This window comes from Cydia splendana, chromosome 22 (genome assembly GCF_910591565.1).
Source record: "Cydia splendana chromosome 22, ilCydSple1.2, whole genome shotgun sequence".
NCBI lineage: Eukaryota > Metazoa > Arthropoda > Insecta > Lepidoptera > Tortricidae > Cydia > Cydia splendana.
This window is the reverse complement of record NC_085981.1, coordinates 4506973-4532330: the sequence shown is the minus strand read 5'-3', so window position 1 is coordinate 4532330 and position 25358 is coordinate 4506973. Positions and strand designations below refer to the sequence as shown.

The 25358-nt window shown below is 38.1% G+C and overlaps 1 protein-coding gene and 1 long non-coding RNA gene across 2 annotated transcripts in view; both read left to right on the top strand.

Annotated features, from left to right (window-relative positions):
- The window catches only part of LOC134801529 (uncharacterized), a 254894-nt gene that overhangs the window by 207923 nt on the left and 21613 nt on the right, over positions 1–25358 (top strand). The gene's annotated exons all lie outside the window — the stretch shown is intronic.
- Positions 929–16719, top strand: LOC134801405 (protein THEM6). The gene is made up of 6 exons (XM_063773938.1): positions 929–1091; positions 3161–3329; positions 3666–3880; positions 4587–4775; positions 7010–7106; positions 14380–16719. Exons 2-6 carry the CDS (start codon positions 3164–3166, stop codon positions 14409–14411), a joined length of 699 nt encoding a protein of 232 aa, XP_063630008.1. The 5' UTR covers positions 929–1091; positions 3161–3163; the 3' UTR covers positions 14412–16719.

Sequence of the window (25358 nt, the reverse complement as noted above, 5' to 3'; positions counted from 1 at the left end):
CGTCAAACTTCTATGAAATTATGACGTACAAATAACACTTGCACTGCGTGGGCTATCAAAATCGCTGCAGACTTTTCTTGGTCTAACTCTAGATATGTACCTAGTGTTGTGTTCCTGATGGTAAGGTTTCCATGGCTCCCAAGGATTATTCTCCTTGTAACCTTGTACGAGTATGATCGGCTACCCGCGTGTAATTCTAATTCCACTAGAATTGCAAAGCACTCATAGGCTGCGGTGGCTGCTTAACATGAACAACAAGCGGGCCGCACACTTGATTGCCACCGGCGTGGTATAAAAAACCTCATCAGTGGCAAACATACAACCCGGCTGATGGTCAGCGGTTGCCGTAGCCTATGGACGCCACACAGCCGGAGCGTTCGCGGAAGAAAATTCCTTTACAGTACATATGGTGCTACTTTACCGCTCTAGGGCGGGATTAAGGACAATACGTTGCCTATGTCAAAAATTTAAAGGGCCACATGTACTGTAAAACGTTTACTATACACGTGCGAAAAGGTAATTCGCAACTCGTGTCGATTTAAAGCACTCCCTTCGGTCGTGTTCCAATTTATCGCCACTCGTTGCATATTTCCTACTTTTCGCACTTGTATCGTAATGTACTATTACAGTACATATGGTCCTATTTTCCCGCACTAGTGCGTAAAATAGCACTTTTCGTGCGATGTCAAAAGTTTAAAGGGCCATATGTACTGTAAAACGTTGTACTATACACGTGCGAATTCCTCTTTTCCGCACTTGTATCGTAAATAACTATTGTTTACACTCTTACAGTGTTTGTGTTTATTTACACTCTTTACACTTATATGTAGAACTAGTTTCTGATTTAAATAAGTATTTTCCATTGTATATAAGCCCTTATTTCACACCAGACATATCGATTATTGCGCGCGCCGCGCCTCCTGTCAAACGCGAAACGTGAAAATATTTGAGTTGACATCTCACTTTATACCTATTCCAGCGCAAAATAACGAAAATAAATCACAATTGAAGAGAATCGTTATCGGCAAGACGTGTTTTTTGTGTGTTACTTAGTTTACAAGACAATGTACTCTTTGTGAGCCGGTTCTGCGGTAAGTTTTTGAAAATAAATTTATTTTATGAGGTTAGTGTTAGAAATAATTAATTTTTGCTTCATTTAAGGACATTTATTTTAATAATCTTTGCCAGTTAAAATAATATTGGCTAACAAAAAAAAAATAGGAGGTATATAAAAGGTAAATAATGTGACGTCATTGTAGAGAAGGTTATGCACCGGCAGCATGCTCTAGTTTTAGATTATCTGAATCTGAAACCCGCATAACTTAGTAACTAAATACTTATATACTTGAAAAGGGGGCAAGATGGCAAGTAATATTTGTCTTTTCAATACTGTATTATTTCGTCTTATTGGATACCATATTTAACATTCGAATTTTTAATCCATATAAATATTATAAATCGAAAGTAACTCCGTAAGTTTTCGTGTTACCTTTTTACGGCTTAGCTACTGAACTGATTGTGATGAAATTTGGCATGTAGAAAACTTAAGCCCTGAGGACATGGGCTTGCTGAAATACCTACTGTTGCTTGAGTTGAAGGAGAAGGGGATAATACCACACAGGCCAAATCTATGCGAGCAGAACCGCGAGCATAGCTAGTGCCCAAAAATTACGAAAACACTTTATTAGTAGTAGCATAGAGTAATATAAGTAAAGAAAGTCATATTCATACATCAGTTTTCTTACCAAATCGCGTTAATTTTAACGCAACATAATATATCGTGCTATCTTTAACTTTGCTATTATTAATCTGCAGGCGCCTGATTAGAATAGGTTATGGTCGTAACGTGCTATTAATTATTAATAGGTGTCTTATCCATTATATTTATATGTTATATATACATATTTTTTACCACATTATGAATATAGGGGCTTACTAAGATAAGACATTAACTTTTGGCTCCTGGGAGAATTCGTTTAGCCCCCTCCACAATCCGCACCCACGAGTGTGGAGCGGGGTTTTCCCGGATTTTCACGCACTGGGGGTTGGGGTGGTATTCCACATGTCCTATCTCTTTGTTCAATGCTATTGCCTCTCACTCTCTCATTAAAGCAAAATTTGAGACGCAATACACATTGGACCAAGACATTGGATAGGTGGAATACCACCCTAAGCCAAAAATACTAATTTCAGGTTATTTTATTACTTATATGTGTGCATGCACGTTTATATTGTTTATGCCTTTTCTATTAGCTGTAGTAAATAGTTGCGGTTTATTGTTATATAAACAGATGTATAAAATTGATCAATGATCAATTACTGTAAGGCTTCCTCAAGTACGGTTTCTCTCGTTTTCATTTTAGTAATTTTGTTTTGTTTTTCTTGCATATATGACTTGACAACCTACTTCATTTCCAACTGGTTTTCCAGTTTTCAAGACAAGCCATAAATATTATCTATAATAAATTCAAAGACGTTGTAAAACAATCATAAAGAGGCAGATTCGAACTTACAAATCTGATTTCATCTCATTTTCTCATTTTGACATTATTCGCCTGTGCACTTCGGGAACTTAACACCGGGAAGGGAGTCGGCATTCGCACTATTTCCCCTCTGCCGAGGCACATGCCCAACTGGGCATGTACACAACTAGCGCGGTGCGGGTTGTGACTCCCATCATACGCAAAAAGAGATCGAGGTGTGCAAGATTTGTCTTTGACATGCGTCATTGTCCATGTATTTGTGTCGTCATTATGGATTGTATGTAGTGAGTTACATTAGAAGTGTGTGCATATTTCTCCCCGCAAAAAGTGGCAGAACAATTTGTACGATAAGATATCGCTTGGGCTCCTACCTTCCGACGTGTCGGAACCCGGAGTTACTCGAAGCCTCGCACCTCGCGCGCAACTATTGCCTGATGTCATGATGTGTATTGGGGATTTTACGCCTTTCCATTTCCTCGTAGTTGTATATTACTCTTCTGCATCAGTATTGTCGTAAAATACTACTTTACCACGGCCACGGTACGTTGCCATCATATAGGAAATTCTAGTTAGGTCCCTGTGTACGTTACAATATATGGAACTTAGCAGCTTAGCTTAGCGGTTTCTGATCCATCACATGGAGTCTATTTATTATCACTTGAATATTCCATTTCCAGAGAATGTGGCCGCTATGCATCCCGGCGTGGGGCGCGGCGGTGGCGGCGGGCGCGCTGGTGATATACGGCACCATCGACGTTGCGTATTTCGCGCGCATGCTGTTTACAGTCACGCGCGCTAGGTACTTCCGCAAAAAGGCGTGCCTGTTGGAAACTACGGAAGTCGGCTGTGAGTATGATACCTTTTATACCATCCCAGCGTTTGTCGAGCTGGTGCTGTACGGCACCATCGACGTTGCGTACTTCGCACGCATGCTTCCGCAAGAAGGCGTATGACGCGTATCTCAGCGTGGGGTGCCTTGCTACACGGCACCGTTGATGTGGCAGTCGACTATCCTTTCCCTGCATTTACTTAACTTCCCTTCTTCTAATAAACCCCAGAACTTAACTTCTTAATAAATCCCAGAGAATCTGTCGATCACTTCAATCTTTGTTTACACGCCTTACAGATAGGTACTTATTTCATTTTTCTTTCGAAATTTAAAAACACACCATCTCTTTCCAGCCTGGGTTCTCCTCTCCGACGTGGACACTCTCCTCTACCACATGAACAACGCGCGCTACCTTCGCGAACTAGACTTCGCTCGAGCAGACTTCTACGAGAGAACTGGACTGTATTCCAATATTAAAGCGGCTGGCGGGGCCGTCGTGCAGGCGGCTTGCACTATTCGCTATAGGAGATATCTGAAGCCGTTCACCAAGTTCATAATTACGTCTAGAGTAAGTTCACAAAATTAAATAACCTTTCAGAAATGAGAATGTTCAAAGAAACTACATTTTAAATGTCGCTTAACTTGAAACTCGGGTAAATCCATTCGACCCTCTCAGCAAATATCTATTCTATACCAAAATCGCATAATATGACAGATGGATTTACCCGAGTTTGAAGTTAAGCTACTCATAAGGCATGTTATTAACTTTTTTAGCTAATGGATGACATTGAGTTTTATCTAAAAGCGGCCACCAATCTTATAACATTTTGGTCCACCTGCAATCGGCCTAACACTACCTTTCGACAGGTCTTCGAGGTCTTGACATTTTTTATGATTTTTATTTCATTTTAAAGCTTTGTTGCTGAGTGGTGTGCTCCATGGTTCTATAAGTAGTAGTAGTAGTAGTAGTAGGAAACTTTTTATTGTACAAAAAGACATACTCTCTCTCTCTGCGTTATTTATATTAAGTGAGTTTAAGTGAGTGTCCTCGTCTTCAGCACTGTAGGTATGTCATGTATGCAATATAGTATTCAATCAAGTCCCACTGTTACGATATCATGGTACGAAGTTTTTTATACTTCGCAGTGCTGGAAGGCTGGAATTTAAGCGGTTAAGAGGCGAATATCCAGATGATTTGAAGATGGCCATCAGTTTTCCCACAAATCCGAATTCTCCTGAAAACCTTATTAACAAATCATCACGTAATGTTCCAGGTAATCTATTGGGACAACAAGACCGTCTTCATGGAGCATGAGTTCGTCGGCCCCGGCCGCTTCGTGCACGCGGTCGCCGTGTGCCGACAACGCGTGATAGACACGGCCGCCGCGCCAATAGCGGAACTTTTGGTTCAGCTGCATTGTGCGGGGACTTGCAAGCCTCAGCTTGGAAAGATGCCGCCGGAGGTATGGAAGACAATAATGATGGTTTAATAGGTATTCAGTCGACGTTAACTTTTTCATCGACTTGTTAGTGTGTCATTATAAACGTCACATTTTCATAGAAAATTGACGATGATGACATTACCACATTCTGTCATTGCAAATACCATGCATAATCGAACGAGCGAGCAAAGCGAAGTGAAGTTCTTACATTCAACATGGAACACACGGCTGGCTAGGGGCACGTCCCGGCATTTCGATGTTTTTAAGCTGAACCATCATAGTGGAGTAAACGAAGCAAGATGTTGTATGGAGACCCATGCATTAATTCCTCAGTCGATGAAATTTTGCTTGGTTATTGTATAGTATGAGCCGAGACTAACATTATAAATATCCAAAAAAAAAACACTCCTAAGTTAGGTAAAAACACAAATCTGATTATATATTGAACCGAGTAATACCTCAGTCCAAAATTATTTTACAAAATAAGTTATTTGTATCAGTATGTGATACTAGAAAAAAATCTAAAAGTTTTGTCAAACATGAGAATATTTTTTTATGATACTTCCTTTTTTTGACGCTCATTTTCATCGGAAAATTGCTCTGTCATTTTTTTCTTCTTATATGATCTTAGAATATAATTTGGCGCAGTGGGCAAAAAAATCCAAAAAAAATGCGCATTGAAATGTAATGTATTATAGAACTATTAAAAACTGAGAGTGGAAAATTTTTAGATTTTCATTTTGTAGGTATAAAACGGCAATAAAATGGCATTCCAGTGAAAAAATTAGACTGAGCAATTTTCCGGTCCAAGACACGCCAAAAAATTTTATTTTATTAATACTGGTATTTCTGCTGGGATATTTTTTTGATATTTCATATATTGTTGCAATACGTTACATGAATATGTCTGGTGAAGAAAGTTTGAACGGAGCATTTTTCCGTAAAAAGATATTAACGATTTAAGACTTTAGGTATTTACTTTAATTCTATTATTATTATTCTTTGGAAATTTATACAATACTTTTTATTTATTGATACTTTATCGTACTGTAAAGTTTTTTCTGGCTGAGGAATTACTGCGGGGTCCACTACCTTTATTTACTACATTATCAGAGGATAGTTTGATACACAATAACTTAAGTAAATTTGTTCTAATTTAAATGAAATTGGGTGAACGTATAGTTGAGGGCATTATATTTTAGTCATTAAATTTTGAGCAGGCTCGATCAAGAGGTTATTGAGCTAGAAGAGCTTAAAATGCTAAAAAGCTATTTGTGAGGGGTCTTTTGCTATTCTGGTCATTTTAATTGCAAGAATAGACCATACTGATCGAGTTTGGTATCAAATGAAAGTGCTCGGTTTACACATTTATAATATTGTTTTTTAATTTAAGATTTTAAAATAATTTGTAGATAAATTAAAATTAAATTAAATAATCATTTAAACACGAAATAAAATTAAAAACGAAATAAAATAAACATAATATTAGTATTTGACAAGAAAGATTACGGTTTACCACAGATACAGTTTATTTTAATCTCCACATGGTGACTTAAATTTATCGATTAGGTAAGGGCTCCACAGATCTTGCAATAAATCGCACGCGGTTTTCGATTCTTTATGACGACTAAGTAGCACTGCATTCAATCTGACCTTTTTGGCGAACCGCGAGTTCTCAGTTCGGGGCAAACTACTAGTTAGCTTAAGTCAAACTAAGCTCTATTAATGATGACATTGATGACTTACTGTAAGGTTATGTCAGCGATTTCGATTGTGTAAGGAGACTCATTACTTATGTTATAAAAATTTCCTATGTTATAAGGGAAGGGAAAGCTTCAAGATTAAATCAAACTATCTTCATTCCATATATTTTCCAATTAAACCAGTACTGCGGCTTAATCAAACTCGACACGACGGTGATCTACCGAAACCGAAATTCGCAAATTGCGGGGATCTTTCTCTTTTACTCCAGTGAACGCGTAATAAGAATGACAGAGAAAGATGCCCGCAATTTGCGAACTTCGATTTTCGTGGTTATATCCCAGACATGGGACACAGTATAAATGAGCCTGATTCTTTTTGACGTGATAAGTATAACGTCTTATAAATCGATGAACACCGGTAGCATGCACGAAAAAGTGTCACGTTGTGGACAGATCTCTATGTTACGTTACGGCCACGTTTTCTTATGACGTTATCACGCAAAATTATCGTCCGTAAACCGACTTTACAGAACAACCATATTTTATTTCCAGTTGGAGCTATGGGTACAGAGCAACGAGTTAAGTTCTGCTCGCCTGCGGTCAACCGTGGTGCCTGCACCCTTCCTACCATCAGCCTCACCTCAAATAGGTAGGTATCAACTATAGTTAGCCTCTACTATAGCCGCCCAGATACCTATAAAAGGGTCTCCTGTTCCATTCTAATTTGAATCTTTGTTTTGTGGATATAACATAGTGATCGAAATGTATTAAAAGTACCACCTGTATACTTACGTTATACAAATAAATTTCTGATTCTGATTCTGACAAATCAGAATTGCATTTTTCTTGCAAGTTTTGACGTCTGGGCGGCTAGAGGATAAAATATCCCTTCAAGTGGCGCAAGCGAAAACGCGAAAAGTAGTCAAGTGGCGGGGCCCCGGTGGGTGGTCAGCGCAGATTAAGAAAATTTTACAAAAACGTCGATTTAAGCTTTTCTATGTTTGAAAGTATATTAAATCACATATTGTAAGAATCAGCGTTATATAGGCTATTTGAATATAGCAATTAAATTATTCTAATGTTTATACATTTGGCCAGACCTAATCAAACTCCGGAAGAATGACAGTTTTCCAGCTTCCTTGTTAAAAATGACTACCACCATAAAACTAATTGATTATTGGAGGTTATTGCTATTTAATTATCAAAGGAAGACTTTTATCTTTAAGATTAAATCCATAAAAGGGACCTAAGATACAATTTCTTTTACAAAACAATCTCTTAAAAAACGAGACTGTCCTCGGACTAGGCGGTCGTTCTTGTATCAATGGTCCTCATCTACAAATTTTATACCAAGTGTTTTTGTGTTTCTTATGCTATGCTATCCTTCTCTAACTCGCTACCTAATTTTGGGCGCTAGAAGAGCGTAACTATACTTATATGCGTTCAATTTCACCTCTAAATACGTCAACACCTCATTAACCACTCACTGGTGGATGACAGTTTACTGGTTTTCGCATCGACCATTCACGGGTTGACCGCCACTTGAAGGGATATAGAATATTAAACCCAAGCAACTATCGTCCTATATCGGTACTGCCAATTATGTCTAAGATTTTTGAGAGAATAATATACGACCGCCTTTATACTTATGTAATATCAATTGGCATTCTCTTTGATCGACAGTATGGGTTTAGACCCAAATCAAATACATTGTCAGCTATTATTGACTTAATAACTACACTTAAAAATAATATTGATCAAAAAAAGCTAGCGTTAGGAGTTTTTATTGACCTAAAAAAGGCGTTTGACACAGTCAGCCACTCACTGCTTATAAAGAAACTAAATAGCATAGGTGTCACCGGAACAGCTCTAAAAATGTTTGAGTCATTCCTTTCGAATAGGACCCAGGTAGTAGAGGTCAATGATACCCGAAGTAGTCTCCGGCCAATTGCCTGTGGTGTGCCGCAAGGCTCAATTTTGGGTCCATTGCTATTTTTAATTTACATAAACAACATTAGTGAAGTCACACTGCATGGCCATTTATCACTTTACGCAGATGATACTTGCTTATTTTATTTCGGAGATTCCATTCACGAAATAATCTGTCAAGCTCAGGCGGACTTAAACACATTATATGCATGGTTTCAGTACAACCTCTTAACCATAAACGCATCTAAGTCATCATACGTTATATTTAAGGCGAAAAATAAAGCCATACCTAGCTATAGCCCTCTGACTATTAACGGAGAAGTCCTACGCGCTAGCAATGATGAAGTATATTTAGGCCTACGATTGGATAGCGGTCTTACGTGGAAAAGTCATATTTCATATGTAAAGTCGAAAATATCACGACTAATAGGTAGTTTGCGTAGCACTGCTCAGTGCTTCCCACGACAAGTATCTTTAATGATCTACAACTCACTTGTAAAGTCTCATCTTCAATATCTAGTGGAAGTATGGGGCAGTGCTGCCAAAACCAACCTAAAAGAAATACAGACTGTGCAAAATAAAATTCTAAAGGTATTGTTTCATTACGACTATCTGACCCCTACAAAAAAACTATTCTACGAAACCAAACTTATGTCTGTCAAGCAGCTTTACGTTTTTAATATTTGTATTTTAGTTAGGAAAATTTTACATAAGGATATTCACTCGCAAATAACGTTTACTAGAAAAAAAGACCTAGGAAATTATCGTAACAGAAATGCAGATGACATAATTTTATGCCGATCAAGAACAATGACCTATGGGCAGAAATCAATAACATATGAAGGCGCAAAGTTGTTCAACACGCTACCTCCTGAAGTGAAAAATGCCAAATCTTTTCTAGCCTTTAAGCGCAAATTAAGCGTACACGTGTTTAACAATGTTTCGCTGACATAGGTCATCACAGTGAGACAATGACTTTATTTTATAGCCTATCCTATTCTTTTTATTTTTCTTCTCATTATGCTTAAAATATATTGATTTGTTATTACCATTTTAACTTACCATTGTTTTGGCGATATTTTAGCAACCTTGTTTTCATATGTACTCACAGCAATAACACAACCTATAACTGTGATTCGATGTAGGTACGCACTGTAAGCATACCTCTACGCGCTACTTTGTACATGCTCATCTACTACTGCGGGCTACGCATCTTTCATAGTAGGAGTTCCGGAATCATATTATAATGATATTAGTCAGGCGAGCGTATGGCCGCGTGACGCAGAATTTAGCGAATGGATTTGGTTTCGGAGTTCAGTCAAAACTACAAGAGAGAATACCAATAGAAATTCTGTATCAAAATGTGAGGGGTCTTAGGACGAAAACTGCGAATTTCCTGGCGTTGCTACTGTCTTCTTCATCAGATCTATTTGCCATAACGGAAAGTGGTTGCAATGCTTCTATTCAAGATGCCGAATTAGTACCACCAGGTTTTACAATAATACGCTGCGATAGAACTGACGGCCGTAAGCAAGGTGGCGCGCTTTTAGTGGCCACACCGCGGTTCGAGTTACGTCAAGTGCAGTGCGGCGGCATTAACTTGGATGACCATCTGTTTGAACTCGTAGGTGCTACGGTACATTTAAACAATAAGTTTTTATTTGCTTGTTTCGTAGTATATATTCCGCCACAGGCGAATGAAAATGAATACATGCTTATGTTTAGTATAATAGAACAGTTTTCGGTTAAGTATAGGGGCAAGTTAATTGTGTTTGGAGACTTTAATTTGTTTTCTAGCAATGATAATGTTCGTACATATTATGAGTATTTTATAACTTATTGTGGTTTTACTCAGAACAATGGAGTACCTAATTGTAACGGTAGGCAACTCGACTTGATATTGAGCGGCGCGGGAGTGAGCGGGCTCGTGACGGTGAGCGCGGCGGGAGAGGGGATGCAACCCGAGGACCCGTACCATCCGCCGCTTGCGGCGTACGTGGGAGTGCGCGAGGCGCCCGCACCGGCTCCTGGGACCGTCGAGTCTGAGTCTGACTTATTAACTGGTGATTCTGATATCTTGACCAGTGATTGGAATTTTGGCAAAGCTAACTTTAATTTATTGTATGAGTCGTTAGCAATTATAGACTGGACTGATTTTTATGATATTAACAATCTTGCTGAGGTAGTAACTTATTTTTACAATAAATTAAATACAGTGTTTGATACTTGTGTCCCTCGTAAAATAAAAAAGGCTGTGAAATCTAAGTACACTTATCCGGAATGGTACACGGCGGATATTATTCAAAAAATAAAACTAAAATATTTATTACATAAGCAGTATAAAAAGAGTAAATCGGAGGCTGATTATAGGAAGTTTTCGGATTGTCGTAGGGAGTTAAAAATAGCCATTTCAATTGCTCACAATCAGTACCAAGATTTGTTACAGATCAATATTGCGAAAGATCCAAAATCCTTTTGGAGTTATATAAAACGGAAAAGGAAGAGTAATTACAATACTGTATTAACAGAGGAAGGACGGATCTTATCGCCTCAGGAGTCAGCTGAAGAATTTGCTAAATATTTTTACTCGGTTTACAGTTCAACACCGGCTACTTTAGATTCCACGGCAGCGAGTGCGGCAGCGACTGCTTCCAGCACGTACGTTCGCGTTCACGAGCTGGAGGTCGCTGAAGTGCTCCGCGCGTTGCAGAAACTCCCTCCTAAGCGCTCAGTAGGCCCAGATGGAATTCCACCTTTCTTACTAAAAGATTGCCGTTCGGTACTGGCTACGCCATTATGTCACTTATTTAATGTATCCTTAAAATCTGCAACTTTCCCGGATCAGTGGAAGTTGACGCGTGTAATACCAGTACCGAAGGGCAGTGGCGGTCCGAAACCGTGCGATTACAGACCAGTGGCAGTATTAAGTGCACCTGCAAAGGTTTTCGAATCGGCCATACAGCGGTCTCTGCAGGAACAGGTCAGCTGCCAGCTGTCTGATGCACAACACGGTTTCCGCGCGGGACGCAGCACTTCGGGTAACCTGCTTCACCTTATGTCCGCGGTTACACCAGTAGTGGATGCCGGCGGTCAGGTAGATGTCACTTACTTTGATTTTAAAAAAGCATTTGATACGGTAGATAATGACATCTTTCTGAAGAAGCTGGCAGACGCGGGGTGTACACCGCGGACGCTTGCATTTTTCGCCAGCTATATGCGGGATAGGCGCCAGTACGTAGATTGTGCAGGGTACAAGTCGAAGCCGTACTACACGAGGTCAGGAGTCAGTCAGGGCAGTAATTTAGGTCCATTGAATTTTGTTCTGATGATTAATGACCTCCCAGGTGTAGTAAGAAACTCAGAATGTTTATTATTTGCTGACGACTTAAAACTGGTACGTGAAATCAAAGATGTATCGGACTGTTTCGCATTACAGGATGATGTTGATCGAGTCGTACAATGGAGTCAAAAAAATAAACTTTACTTTAACGTTGGTAAATGCTCATCAATATCTTTTAGCCGGTCACACAGTCCGATACATCATCGATACACTGTGGAGGGAACGGCCATAGAACGCGTTGCGGAGGTGCGGGATCTGGGCGTGCACTTTACAGCTGACCTTTCCTTCAGAGATCACGTTGTTAGGATTTGTAAAAGGGCATACAGGAATTTAGGGTTTGTCATGAGGCAGGCACAAGGTTTTACAAATATAGTCGCCATACGTGCATTGTACGAGGCTCTTGTAAAAAGCCACCTCGAGATGAACGCTAGTATCTGGAGCCCGCACGAATCCAAATACAAATTAATGCTGGAACGAGTACAAAATAAATTTGTGAGGATTTTGTACCTGAAATGTTATGGTGTTTACCCTTTTTACCCCCTTATGTACCCAACTTTATTTATACTGGGAATGGTAGGGTATAACCAGTTGGAGGTTAGGAGGGAGCTTGCTCTAACATCCTATATATTTAAATTGTTGCGCGGTAGAATCAGTAACCCGCGGGTACTGGCCACGGTGAGCCTGTGCGCGCCCCCGCGGTATGTGTGGCGCCGACGCCGACCGCCGCTGCTGGCGGAGCCGCGCGCGCGCACCGGCCTGCTGCGCGAGGCGCCGTGGACGAGAGCTTTGCGCACGCTTAATCGAGTTGCTACCCGGATTGATGTATTCCATTGTTCTGAGAATGACTTCAATAAAATCACTTTGTTTGTATTATGTTATATGTAATTCTTTGAAATAATAATAGTATTAAGTCCTAGGTTAAATATTTGCTACACTATCGCATTGGGCAACTGTCATGATAGCTGTACCGTTATTATAAATAAATTAAAAAAAAAAAAAAAAAAAAATCTTTAAGTTGTAAGGTAGATGAATAATGTGACGAATTCTTTGAGCGGCGTGTTACCGTAATGTAAATGTAACAGTAATTAAAACGTAATCGTAACGTTAAACGTATTAAGTAGATATTGTAAACTATAATTATGTAGTGTTAATAAGTGATTTTTTATATTATGTTAATAAGTGATGTGCCTGCTGCATGCTAATTAGTATTAATGCTACCCAAACTGGTATGTACCCATGTCCGAGCTCACTGTTTATAAATTTAAATAATATTAAGTTAGTTATACACATATTTCTCGTGTAAGTGAAATGTAATTTCTTATGAGAAATAAATATCTTTAAACCGAATTTAGTGTAAAACATTATACATAATAACAAGAAAAATCAAATAGTTAATTACAGATACATCAAATAAGATACCGCTCAGCATATGTCGTGTCATAGAGACGATATTGGTTTTCTTTTCAGGGCACCCGGGAAAACCTAAAATAGAAAATTAAAACTAAAACAGAATATACAACGTGTCCCAAAATTCAACGATAAGCTGGCACCAGAAGATGGACCTGCTCATGACTACTTGAGGAAAAATAAAATTAAAAATTATAGACATGGGGTCGATTGCATAACAAACTACAACTAATATTACAAGCGGAACTCCTTTTCTAATTTCATTTATTAAATAAGGAGTTCCGCTTGTAATATTAGTTGTAGTTTGTTATGCAATCGGCCCCTGATCATTAAAAATACCACTAGGGGTGACGATTTTCATTTTTTTTGTAATTCTATAATAAATTGAGATATATATATTTTCTTTTTTTTCCTCGAGTAGTCATGAGCAGGTCCATCTTGTGGTGCCAGCTTATCGTTGAATTTTGGGACATGTGGTATGATATGAGGTCAGATGGGTTAAGACAAACACTGGGGCAAGAGTAACACTTGCAGGGAATCCTCATTCTGTTACTCTTGCCCCGAGTAAAATAAACTACGTTTCTCTTACCCCACATAACCTTGCAAATAGAACGCAGTGTCAGGGAGCCGGCCGCGGAACCGCCATAACTTGACACCCTTCGGTCAAAACTCTTATTTGGCGAGTTATTATAAATAAATAAATAAATATTAGGGAACATCTTACACAGCAGATCAACCTAGCCCCAACCTAAGCAAAACTTGTACTATGGGTGCTAGGCGACGATATACATACTTATCCAGATGAATACATACTTATATACATAGATTACAACCATGACTCAGGAACAAATATCTGTGTTATCCCACAAATAAATACCCTTACCGGGATTCGAACCCAGGACCATCGGTTTCGCAGGCAGGGTCACTACCCACTAAGCTCTAAATCATAATTAGATTCCAAAAAATGTTGCCACTGCAATAATTTGTTTGTAAAATAGTAAATTCCTTTTTATAAATAAACACGCTAAGATAATTTATTTATTGGTAATTTTACTCCTACGATTTAAAAAAGTACTTTTACTTACTTATTTTTACATAAATACAAGACGCGCTAGTAAAAAGTGGCAACATTGTCTTACTTTTTTTGGAATCTAATTATGATTTAGAGTTTAGGCCAGACCGATCGTCAAAATCAATCGTCGAATATCAGTCGATCCTTTTTGATTCCACCTTCATTCCGTTCCAGGTTCTGGAGAATCTATCACCGCTGCAGAATGAAGTAACGTTTCCAACGGGGAAAACAAACTGAACCTGATTCGAGTGGCATGGGAACGGATGAGGATAGCGAGAATTTACAGTTTATTAGTTTTGATGTTTTGTACGTCAGCTCGGCTGTAAAATGGTCCAAGACCTGAACCGAGGCTCGAAAACCGGGCTTATATAATGCATAAAGTCAATGTGGAGAAGAACGGCATATAACATTTTTGGTTGGAAAGACCGTCATGGGACAAGAACTCTCGTACCTATTTGTAACGTCAGTGAGAAAGGAAGAGCTTCGCTTTGCTCCTACCTGCCTTCGGTAAGTGAACTATTGTATACAAGAGTTCGACCTCACCTGATAGGCGGTCTTGGCCACATTGAGCTTAGATGGAAATGAAATGTCAACTGAATGCTTCTATTTCTACTTAAAAAGTAGGTATAAAAACTGCCAAGCTGACAAATGCTATGCCTTTGCTAGTCTTTTCGTGTAGATATTTGTTATGTTGATTTACATAAATTTAATATTGTTCTACTTAATATTTATTATAATTTATTTTGTATCCCACGGTGCCTATTGTAGCTACATGGTTGGCCAGAGGAACAGGCTAAGAAAAGAATCTTAACTAATTCAATACTTAACTTGCCTAACATATGTTTCTTTTCGGGAATGCCTACAAAGATGAAAAGGAAAAAATAGAACACTAACAGAGTCTGTTGGGTGACAATTCAATATTATGGTACCTAGCTACCATCGAGCTGATCTGATGATGGACACAGGTGGTGTAGGTGGTCATAGAAACTGTGTAACAAAACTACTTAGAGAATATAACCAAACGGAGTGGTCATTAACAGGCATTCCCCTCTGTCGAAAATAGGCGGCCAATGGTCAACCAACTGTCAACCACATGTATGGACTGACGTTTATCTGAAATGGCTATTTTGACGTTACGTATACATTTGATGTGCCCCTCCCTCGAATAAAACGGCAGACTATTTTGTACCGAAAATTATAGACATGGCGTCTCCGTTTGGTTATATACAAAACTACGCAACGCAGCCTAATAAATGTGTTCAGTTTTGTTAGAACCTCTTGATTGTAAAGTACAGTCAGTAAAAAAATTAAATTTTTGACAAGAAACTTACCAACTCTTGACTACGTCTTATAACATTTAAAAGGGCAAGGAAGTGTAGTAAAATGCCTCTAAACTACATATATTATAGGCACTGTAAGTTTGACTACTATCCACTACTACTGATAGACTTAGGGTCTCCCCTGATATATCGACGCGCATTCGGCAAAATCCGATAGGAAAAAGCTTTATGTCCACGCAATAAGAGCGAAAAAGCCGTCGACGCGTCGGCAGGCGCCGGCCGATGCGAGCCGAGCCGAACGACGACTTTTTCGCTCTTATTGCGTGGACATAAAGCTTTTTCCTATTGGCTTTTGCCGAATGCGCGTCGATATATCAGGGGAGACCCTTACGCTGGATACCCTCTGGCCTCCCATGTGCACCTTTAATTTTTGATTTGTACTTACAGTACAACTACACGTGTGTTTTGTTTATAGATAGGTTATTAAATAAAATTGTAATATCATCGATAAAATCATGATATAATATGAATACGTAAAATGTTTGTATGAAGTATTATAATCGAATGATCTCTATTTCTTTATGGTACTTGTATTGTATCAACTGTACGACGGCTAGAAGTAGGAATTGTTATTTTCATTGTATGTCATCTCATCATAAAAGTAGCATTCTCAGATTTTCTGGGATTTCATTTTTTCATTGATAAAAAATACACGTTTATATTTATGGTGACGTCACTGCCTTTTAATATCTACCGAAAAGTTGAAGTAATTCGGCAGATTTGACTTGTTAATATTATTATTTACTACTTATTTACCTATGAGTTATATACCTACCTACGTAATAAGTATACCTACTTCCGAACCCCTAGTCGTAGAACTAATTTCATTTGATAATAGCGTGACGTGCGTTCGCGTTATGTCATGTCTATTTTTGTATGGGATTTTGAACAGCGCGCCAAGCGGGACGTTTTGGAAACTCAAAATCCCATAGAAAATGACACTTAACGCAAACGCGTACGTCACGTCACGTTATCGAATGTTAACTCTAGGGGTACCGTTACCCGATGTACTAAAATTTACTTAAGTAGAGTTAGACCAAGAAAAGTCTGCAGCGATTTTGATGGCCCACGCAGTGCAAGTGTTATTTTAAACGTCAAACTCCTATGAAATTATGACGTATAAATAACACTTGCACTGCGTGGGCTATCAAAATCGCTGCAGACTTTTCTTGGTCTAACTCTATGTACTTAAATGTGGCATAATGTTCCTCATAGCGACAAAACAGCCGTATGTCGCCATTCCTCACGCTAATGTCGTAAAACAAATGTACATACCATAAATTATGTATGATAAATAATGTATGTAATGCATTAAATGTACCTATACATTTACTATGCTTTTTATTTAATGTCTGACCTTGAATTTACCTACGGATGGAAGTAATTTCCGTTAGAAGTAGGTAATTGTCTGATAAATAAGCAATAATAGCAGATAGTGTCCGGTCAAAGGATAGATCCTAACCACAGAAAACCGTCGGGGTTGGTCTGTGATGACTGTGATCCTAACCTAATGGGGTTGGCCGCTCGAAGTATTTAGCAGATGCCGCCAGCATAGCTGGCAAATTCAAATTTGTCAAATTTTTGTTTTTTAATTGAATTTTATGCCCTGGATGCCAAGCCAAATCTCATAGAACAAAACTAGATGTAAATAGATTCTAGGAACGCCCGGCCGGAAGCAGGCGGGCCGTCGATCACGTGTCGCGTTCATTCAGTCCAATTTCCTAAGTTGGAGCTGCAGGTTACTGTCCCGGCGGCATTCCCACACTATTCTCCAGAAATCTTCTAGTTTTCCTGCAGAACAGAAGGTCATCTTTAAGTTCGACGTCCTTTAGTTCGTCTTTCAGTGTGTCTTTACCGAATGTACCTATTATATCGCGGTGACGCATACATAATACCTACATTCTGCTAGTAAGTGAAGGCTAGTCTCCTCATTACCTCAATGTAGACAGGAGGCGTCTCTACTAATTTCCATTATCTTAAGATGTCTGTTGAGAGTGTTATGACCAGTGGTGATACCTGTCAGTAGTCTCAGACTGCTCTTACCTAGTTTAAAAAGATACCTGGTTCTCCCGTGGTCTATGCCTTTAATCATCATTTTCGACTGTCTACATCCAGTCTCTTCTTCCAATTAGGATTGTTCATTTTTTTTTAAATGTTCTATTTCGAAAACCATTTCGAGATATGAGGTTTTCAAACAGTTTCCGACATTTGCTGCGATATAATAATTGAGGATTGAAGATATTTCAACAAATATCCTTATGACCTTAGTTTGACCTTTCTCGTTGGCTGAATGTAAAGTCATCGCATAATAAAAGTTATCGGACCATAGTAAATCAATCCGTCACTCACGTAATTGTCAAAGTTATCATTGTCATAATGAAATTTTTCAGTTAAACCGCTGCGCTGGTTTGTTATGATTTGATTTATAATTGATACCTAAACAGTAGTTTTCGTTGCTTAATATATCAAAGACCTTGTTCCTACGTGTGGGAATGATTCACAAAAATAATTGTTCGAATCCGCGAAGACCTACGACGTGAAACATGGTGCCGTGAATTGAACTTGGAATACCTACCTACTTACACACAGTATTGCTGTGAGGATCACGTCGATGTAAGTATAAAATTAATATTATTTTACTACAATTATTTAAAAGCTCACTTTGTAGGTAGGGTCGCGGGGACCTATGTGTTTTCTGTGGTAATGTAGCCAGAGTATATAAAGGCAAACCCATAGAGTTATATATTTGACAGAGGGAATGTCACTTAAGACAAACTGTGACACTGCAATGGCGGACGGTTTGAAAGTGTGCGTGTAGACGAGTGATACCATGTAACACAAATTCTCCCCTAATGGTGAAACAATTATTTTCAATATCGTCCTTGTTTTCAAATATTGTTTAAAGTAGGACAGTTTTACGTTAGACAATAAAATTGTGTGTACCTAACTGATTTTATAGGTCTTGAAAATGCGCATTACCTGCAAATTACTTTGTGCAAATATTATTTTCAATACCTAATGATATTTAACTTGTAACACATCTGGTTTTAAACAAAAAATAAATATAAGGTAAATGTACTAGTGCTCGACATGTTAATGCCCAATAGATGACACCTTGCTGTCACCTATATTGACAATGGTTTAAGTTTCAAGATGACATGTACTGGACTGGGACCGCGTCGAGCACCATGAGTATGTTTACCTTACATAACAAATAAACGTTAACTATCAAACATTATTCATGTAAACGTCTTTAATCTCCTTATTATCGGGAAATTACCATACCGACCTAGTTTGAAATGCAAAATCATTAATTTAGCTATTTACCTAAATATCCTAAATTATCTCTTTTATATACATTATGATTTAATAAGAAGGGCATTAATTACCCTACTTTCGGGAAATTACCCTATTCAACTTACTGGTCACACTCCTGTTTCGCATTTATAAACAATGAAATATGGAGATTTTATGTACTATACCGTGATAATTGATAAAATTAGCTATGAAAAGTTATTCCGTCACTTTTTTTCTTTCGATCGGTACAATTCTTGCAGGATTTAACTACGCATGCCGGCATATTTTACATTTTTCTTGGACATATTTACTTCACTGACGTTTCGATCCGTCTGACGGCAAATTGGTGGATGAGGGCATTGAGATAACTGTCAATGTGTGTGTGTTACGCGTAAATACTAGGAAATTGGTGGATGATGGAATCACAGTTTTTGTCTTAGCAAAACTACGTCCGTAGTATTCTAGGTCCATGGGCAAACCGTTAAACAGAGATGGTGCCTACTAGAAAGAAACACTATACAAGAATACATAGTCATACTCAAAATTCAGCCTGAAACTGCTTTAAAAAGATATAATTTCTAATTTCCAGGTACATGTTGCAGTTCAAGCTGCTGATATCATGGTGGACAAGACTTAAGTTAATAGTTGTGAATAATAAAACATGTTTTTGTTTACCTACTTTTTTATTAATTTAGGAAATATATGTATATATGTTTCCCAAACAAAAGTAACTATACATATATGTATGTTCATCATGTTCTGCACGAGCAGCTGACAATGATGGCTTCTTGTTGACGAACCAGAAGAGAAGTGTATGGTTTGTTATTTACTCTGTTCCCACCCATACAACCATTTCCAGTCGCCGTTACGACGCGGTGTTGACACATCTTGTGTCGACACCGTCTGTTTCGGTCACAATTCCAGTCGCAGAGTCGTCGCCGTGTCGACACAGTTACCAGAAATGGGGAAGGGTCGACACATGACACAAAGTGACATAAAGTGTGGTCGCCGTGTGCACACATTGTTTCGGGTTTGCGACTACTTTATGCCAAAATCATTCGTTCATTCGTTCATTTTGTTCCTGTCAAATGGAAACTGTCAGATGGAAAAATACTTAAATAAAAATAAGTGACATTAATACGCCATCTCTAAAACGGATTACAAGACGTAATTATATATATTGTTTGCATTTATATTACAATATGACTTAAATTATTATGGGGAATTAAACTGCTCGAGTGATTTGATAAACTAAGTGTAATATAATCAACGCGCCACCACATTGTTTTAGTTTAGCCGGAAATGAAATTGTTTACTTCTCAGTGCCTGTGTTCATAACTATATTATTTGAAGCATTTTTAGTACTTCGATGCGTATACTATACTTAAATAACAGAAATAACGCTTTACATACTACGAAACTTGTTAATTATGATGTATAAATATGGTTTAAGGCTGAGAAATATTGCAGTCACAAAGTAGTTGCAATGTTTCGACTTTGTGTCGACTCTGTGTTGACACATGACACGCGCTGTCAAAAGTAATAACAAAGTTACTGGTATGTTACTGGATTTGCAAAATGGCTCCTTGTGTTGATTTGTTTTCAGATATTCTCAAAGTGTAAAAATGCCGTGGTCAGAGATGGGCATTAATCGATTAACTGTTTATTCGACTAATTAATGGAATAAAAAAGGTTAATTCTCAAATTTTAATCGCGTTTAGTTTAGTCGACCTAACATAGATTGAAATTGAATTAATCTGAATATTAATCGAATAAATTATTTATTTATTTATTTATTTATTTAAACTTTATTGCACAAAATACAAATAAAATGTACAAATGGCGGACTTAATGCCTAAAGGCATTCTCTACCAGTCAACCATAGGGCTAAACAGAGATGTAATAAAAATAAATGTAATTATCGATTAAATCTCGATTGAAAGTTGACAGGGGGCCATTTTTGTACGTAAAAATAATAGAAATGTCTTGCATGCAGATGGTAGCAAAACACTTTGTCATAAAAGTCGAGATGGGTGTCGATATATAGGTTTTAGGGAGTGCCGATTTCGAAAATAATGACCATTTTGGAATCCGAAATGGCGGCCATGCACTGTGTCATAAAAGTCGTCATGGATGTCGTTTTATACGTTTTAGGGGGCCCCAATTTTGAAAATGATGACCATTTTGGAATCCAAAATGGCGGCCATGCACTATGCCATAAAAGTCGTCATGGGTGTCGTTTTATAGGTTTTAGGGGGCGCAGATTTCGAAAATGATAACCATTTTGGATTCCAAGATGGCGGCCATGCACTATGTCATAAAAGTCGTCATGGATGTCGTTTTATAGGTTTTAGGGGGCCCCGATTTAGAAAATGATGACCATTTTGAAATCCAAAATGGCGGCCATGCACTATGTCATAAAAGTCGTCATGGGTGTCGTTTTATAGGTTTTGGGGGGCGCAGATTTAGAAAATGATAACCATTTTGGATTCCAAAATGGCGGCCATGCACTATGTCATAAAAGTCGTCATGGGTGTCGTTTTATAGGTTTTAGGGGGCGCACATTTCGAAAATGATGACCATTTTGGATTCCAAGATGGCGGCCATGCACTATGTCATAAAAGTCGTCATGTATGTCGTTTTATAGGTTTTAGGGGGCCCCGCTTTCGAAAATGATGACCATTTTGGAATCCAAAATGGCGGCCATGCACTATGTCATAAAAGTCGTCATGGGTGTCGTTTTATAGGTTTTGGGGGGCGCAGATTTCGAAAATGATAACATTTTCAATTTAAAAATGGCGGCAATGCACTATGTCATAAAAGTCGTCATGGATATCGTTTTGTAGGTTTTAGGGGGCGCAGATTTCGAAATTGATGACTATTTTGGATTCCAAGATGGCGGCCATGCACTATGTCATAAAAGTCGTCATGGATGTCGTTTTATAGGTTTTAGGGGGCGCAGATTTCGAAAATGATGACTATTTTGGATTCCACTTTTATGACAAAATACGTAGCCGCCATCTTGGATTATAAAATGATCATCGTTTTCGAATTCTGCACTCCCTAAAACCTATAAATCGACATCCGTGACGACGCAAGTTATCTTTATTTTCAGATCTAACAAATTGCTACAGAATACAAAGGACAAAAAAGAAGCGAGGAGGTAATGAAACAAGCAAAAATACAGATGATTCCTCGACGCAATTGGGTGATTCTTAAATTGTGTCCAGATTTTTTTGTCATAAAAGTTTATATTTTTCACATATTACTCTCACAAGTTCCGTGACATTTCGACCTTGTAATTTTTTAAGTAAATGTTTTTGTTTATCTATGAGGATCTCACTAGAATAGTATAATCAAGGTATGTTTATATTTGATGAATGAAATAGTAACGCAAAAAAAAAATATATTTGTGTCTTATATTCCTGCCGAAGACTTTTATTTTACCTTTTCCTTCTACACAAGTTTGGCCAAGTAATAAGAATTTAGGGCTCTCAATTTTATTTTGACTTCTACAACAGTAAAGCTACGAGGCCATGTTTGGTATCGTTTTCGTATAAATTCGCAGTACCAAATTTAGTTAAGGTATCACATTGACACCATTCCGAAGTAAAAACATATAAACTTATTAAAATACTTTCTTTTAAACTCCTCTTCACGCTTAAACTGCTGAACAGTTTTAATTTAAATTTGGTACACATATATTTTGAGTCCCGAGACAGGATATAATAAGTTATCTCAAAAATCATCCTTTAAAGGTGTGAAATGAGGTGTAGGGGGGAATTCAGAATTGACTTCTTGAAGTTAATACTGTTTAAGTGTAGGTTTGAAGTCATGTTTTTTCATCATTTTTAACTAAATCAAAGATGTAGACCATCCCAAATTTCATATAAATCGGTTCAGCGGTTATTGATTTCCCGTACAAATTTCCACGCCACTTTTCACACCTTCAAAAGATGATTTTGGTTATAAGATCTATCCTATGTCCTGTTCCGGGACGCAAACTATTTCTATACCAAATTTCAACGAAATCGGTTCAGCGGTTAAGCGTCAAGAAGAGTTTCAAAAAAACCGGCCAAGTGCGAGTCGGACTCGCGTATTAAGGGTTCCGTACATTAAGTCCGACTAGCGCTTGACTGCACATTTCTAATAGGTTTTCCTGTCATCTATAGGTAAAGAACTATTTTGTGTATTCAGACGGACATACATACAGACGCACGAGTGATCCTATAAGGGTTCCGTTTTTTCCTTTTGAGGTACGGAACCCTAAAAAGATTTATTTTTATTTTGTGGAATGGTGTCAATGTGATATCTTAAATGGATTCAGCACCCCAGATTTATACGAAAACGATACCAAACACGGCCTAGCACCTTCACTGATATAGATATATCAAGATAAAATTTAGAGCCCTAAATAAACTTTCAAGAGCGGATATCTCAAAAACTATTCAACATATCGAAAAAATTGACTGAATAAACTTGTAACAAATTAAATTAACTTTCATTTTGTATAAGTGGCCATGTCGCTGAGATGCATAGTTTCCGAGATATAATCTAAAAACGGGAAAATGGGACCTTCAAAGCCCCCTCTCTCCCCCCCCGCTCAAGGGCTACGGCCGGGGACTTTTGATATGTTCACCTCCTAACTTGTCAAACCGAGTTACGGAGTCAAAAATTGTGTTCCGAGCATTTCCCTCTACAACTTTTGGAGCATTCGTTGCCTGACCTAAGTAGCTTATTGAATTTCTTTAAAAACTTTTCTGTAAAAGGTTGACGGGTGTTGGGTGTTTATATGGTTTCGGTCGATTATTATCATTTGCATTGCCCATGACGACTTACTAGAATTACGAGCACACGAGACACTAATAGTAGTTTGACAAACCTTGGTTTTCAAGAGGTATTTTATATTGACATTTGCTGTCACAAATTTGCTGTCAGATTTAGTCGCAAACCGCACGCAAAGTGCACACAAATGTGTCGACACCTTGTTACGGAAAAGTGTAGACACGGCGACGACACTTTGTTTCGAAACAATTCTAGACACATTGTGTGGACTCTGTTACGACACATCTGACATTTAGTTACCACTTTGTGATTCTGCGACTGGAATGGTTATATGGGCAGGCATTATTTACTGTCGTAAAGTATTATGACGATTAATATGACGTTCGTTTCGATACAAAATGCTCAACTTTGTTCAGGGCCCAAGTGCCTTAACAAAATCAATCTCCTTCGTATATTACGTATCCCACAGCCGTATCTAAATAGGAATCACATGATGACCTGAAATTATAGGATATAATTAGCAAAATTGGCATGTACCTAATATAGTACAATATCCAAACAATGGTGACAAGCCGGTAGAACCCACTGGGTGCTACCTTAGCAATGGACGCTTATAACGATTTTATGAATCCAATCATCTTACGAATCGAATCAGTTAAAAAATATATGATGTAACTTACATTTGTATTTTTGCTCCCCTGATTTCAGCCAAGTTATGGTTGGAGTTGGATGCTATATGGATACATACTCCAATAAAACTAAGTTATATTATATAACTTAGGCAGATTTCTGGAATCAGCTTTCACAAATTTATAGCGTAGGTATTTTGAAATTATTGATTTAGGGATTCAAAATAAACGAGTTTTCCAGACGATATTATTTATAGAAACGCGTGACACTGACATTGTAGACAGGTGACATTACAATCAATTGACAATTACAACTATTTTTTTAATGTTTGTTATTGCTTGTGCTTTATCAAATCAGCCACTACATGTAATTTACGAGAAGTCGTATCTCATATTTTCAATAAATTATAAATATTCAACCGAGCCGTGAATTAATAAATCATTCAAATTGGTATCTTAAATTAACCTATATTTTCAGAAAATAAAATAAAAATGGGGGTCTAAAAAAAATGAACAATTCTATTCTATTCTCTGTGCTTCCATTTCTTTTACCTTCTCTACGACTCCCTTCGTGATGCTGACATAGGCAGAGCCGGTTCCGGACTTATAGGTATATTCCGTCTCCGCCCCTATCCTCGCCAACTCGTCCGCTTCCTCATTTCCCGTTACTCTCTGGTATCCTGGTACCCATGCCACCGTAACGCTTGTTTGCTTGCTTATCGAATTAAGCTCCTAGAAGAACAAAACAAGTGAAAGGGGCAATCTATGATGACGCCATTAATGCAAACCTTTGACAGTTCCCACCCGCATTCATACCTAGTACAAGACGCAATGGGTCTATCAACACTTAAAACGCCAGCATTTTTTTCACGCAAGGCGACTTATAAAACGGTCTGATAACCTATCGATCATCTCAAGGTTACCCAACAATTACATATAATGTTATGCAGCAATGAGTTTGCGCTGACGTAACGTGACCCACTGACCTGCATAATGCACACGTTTGCCTACACGCGGTTGCATTTTTGAAGAAAAAAAAACACGTATTTTCGCTTATAGTCTGTCAAGCATTTCCGCCAGTAGGTAAAAGCGGCAGATTAAA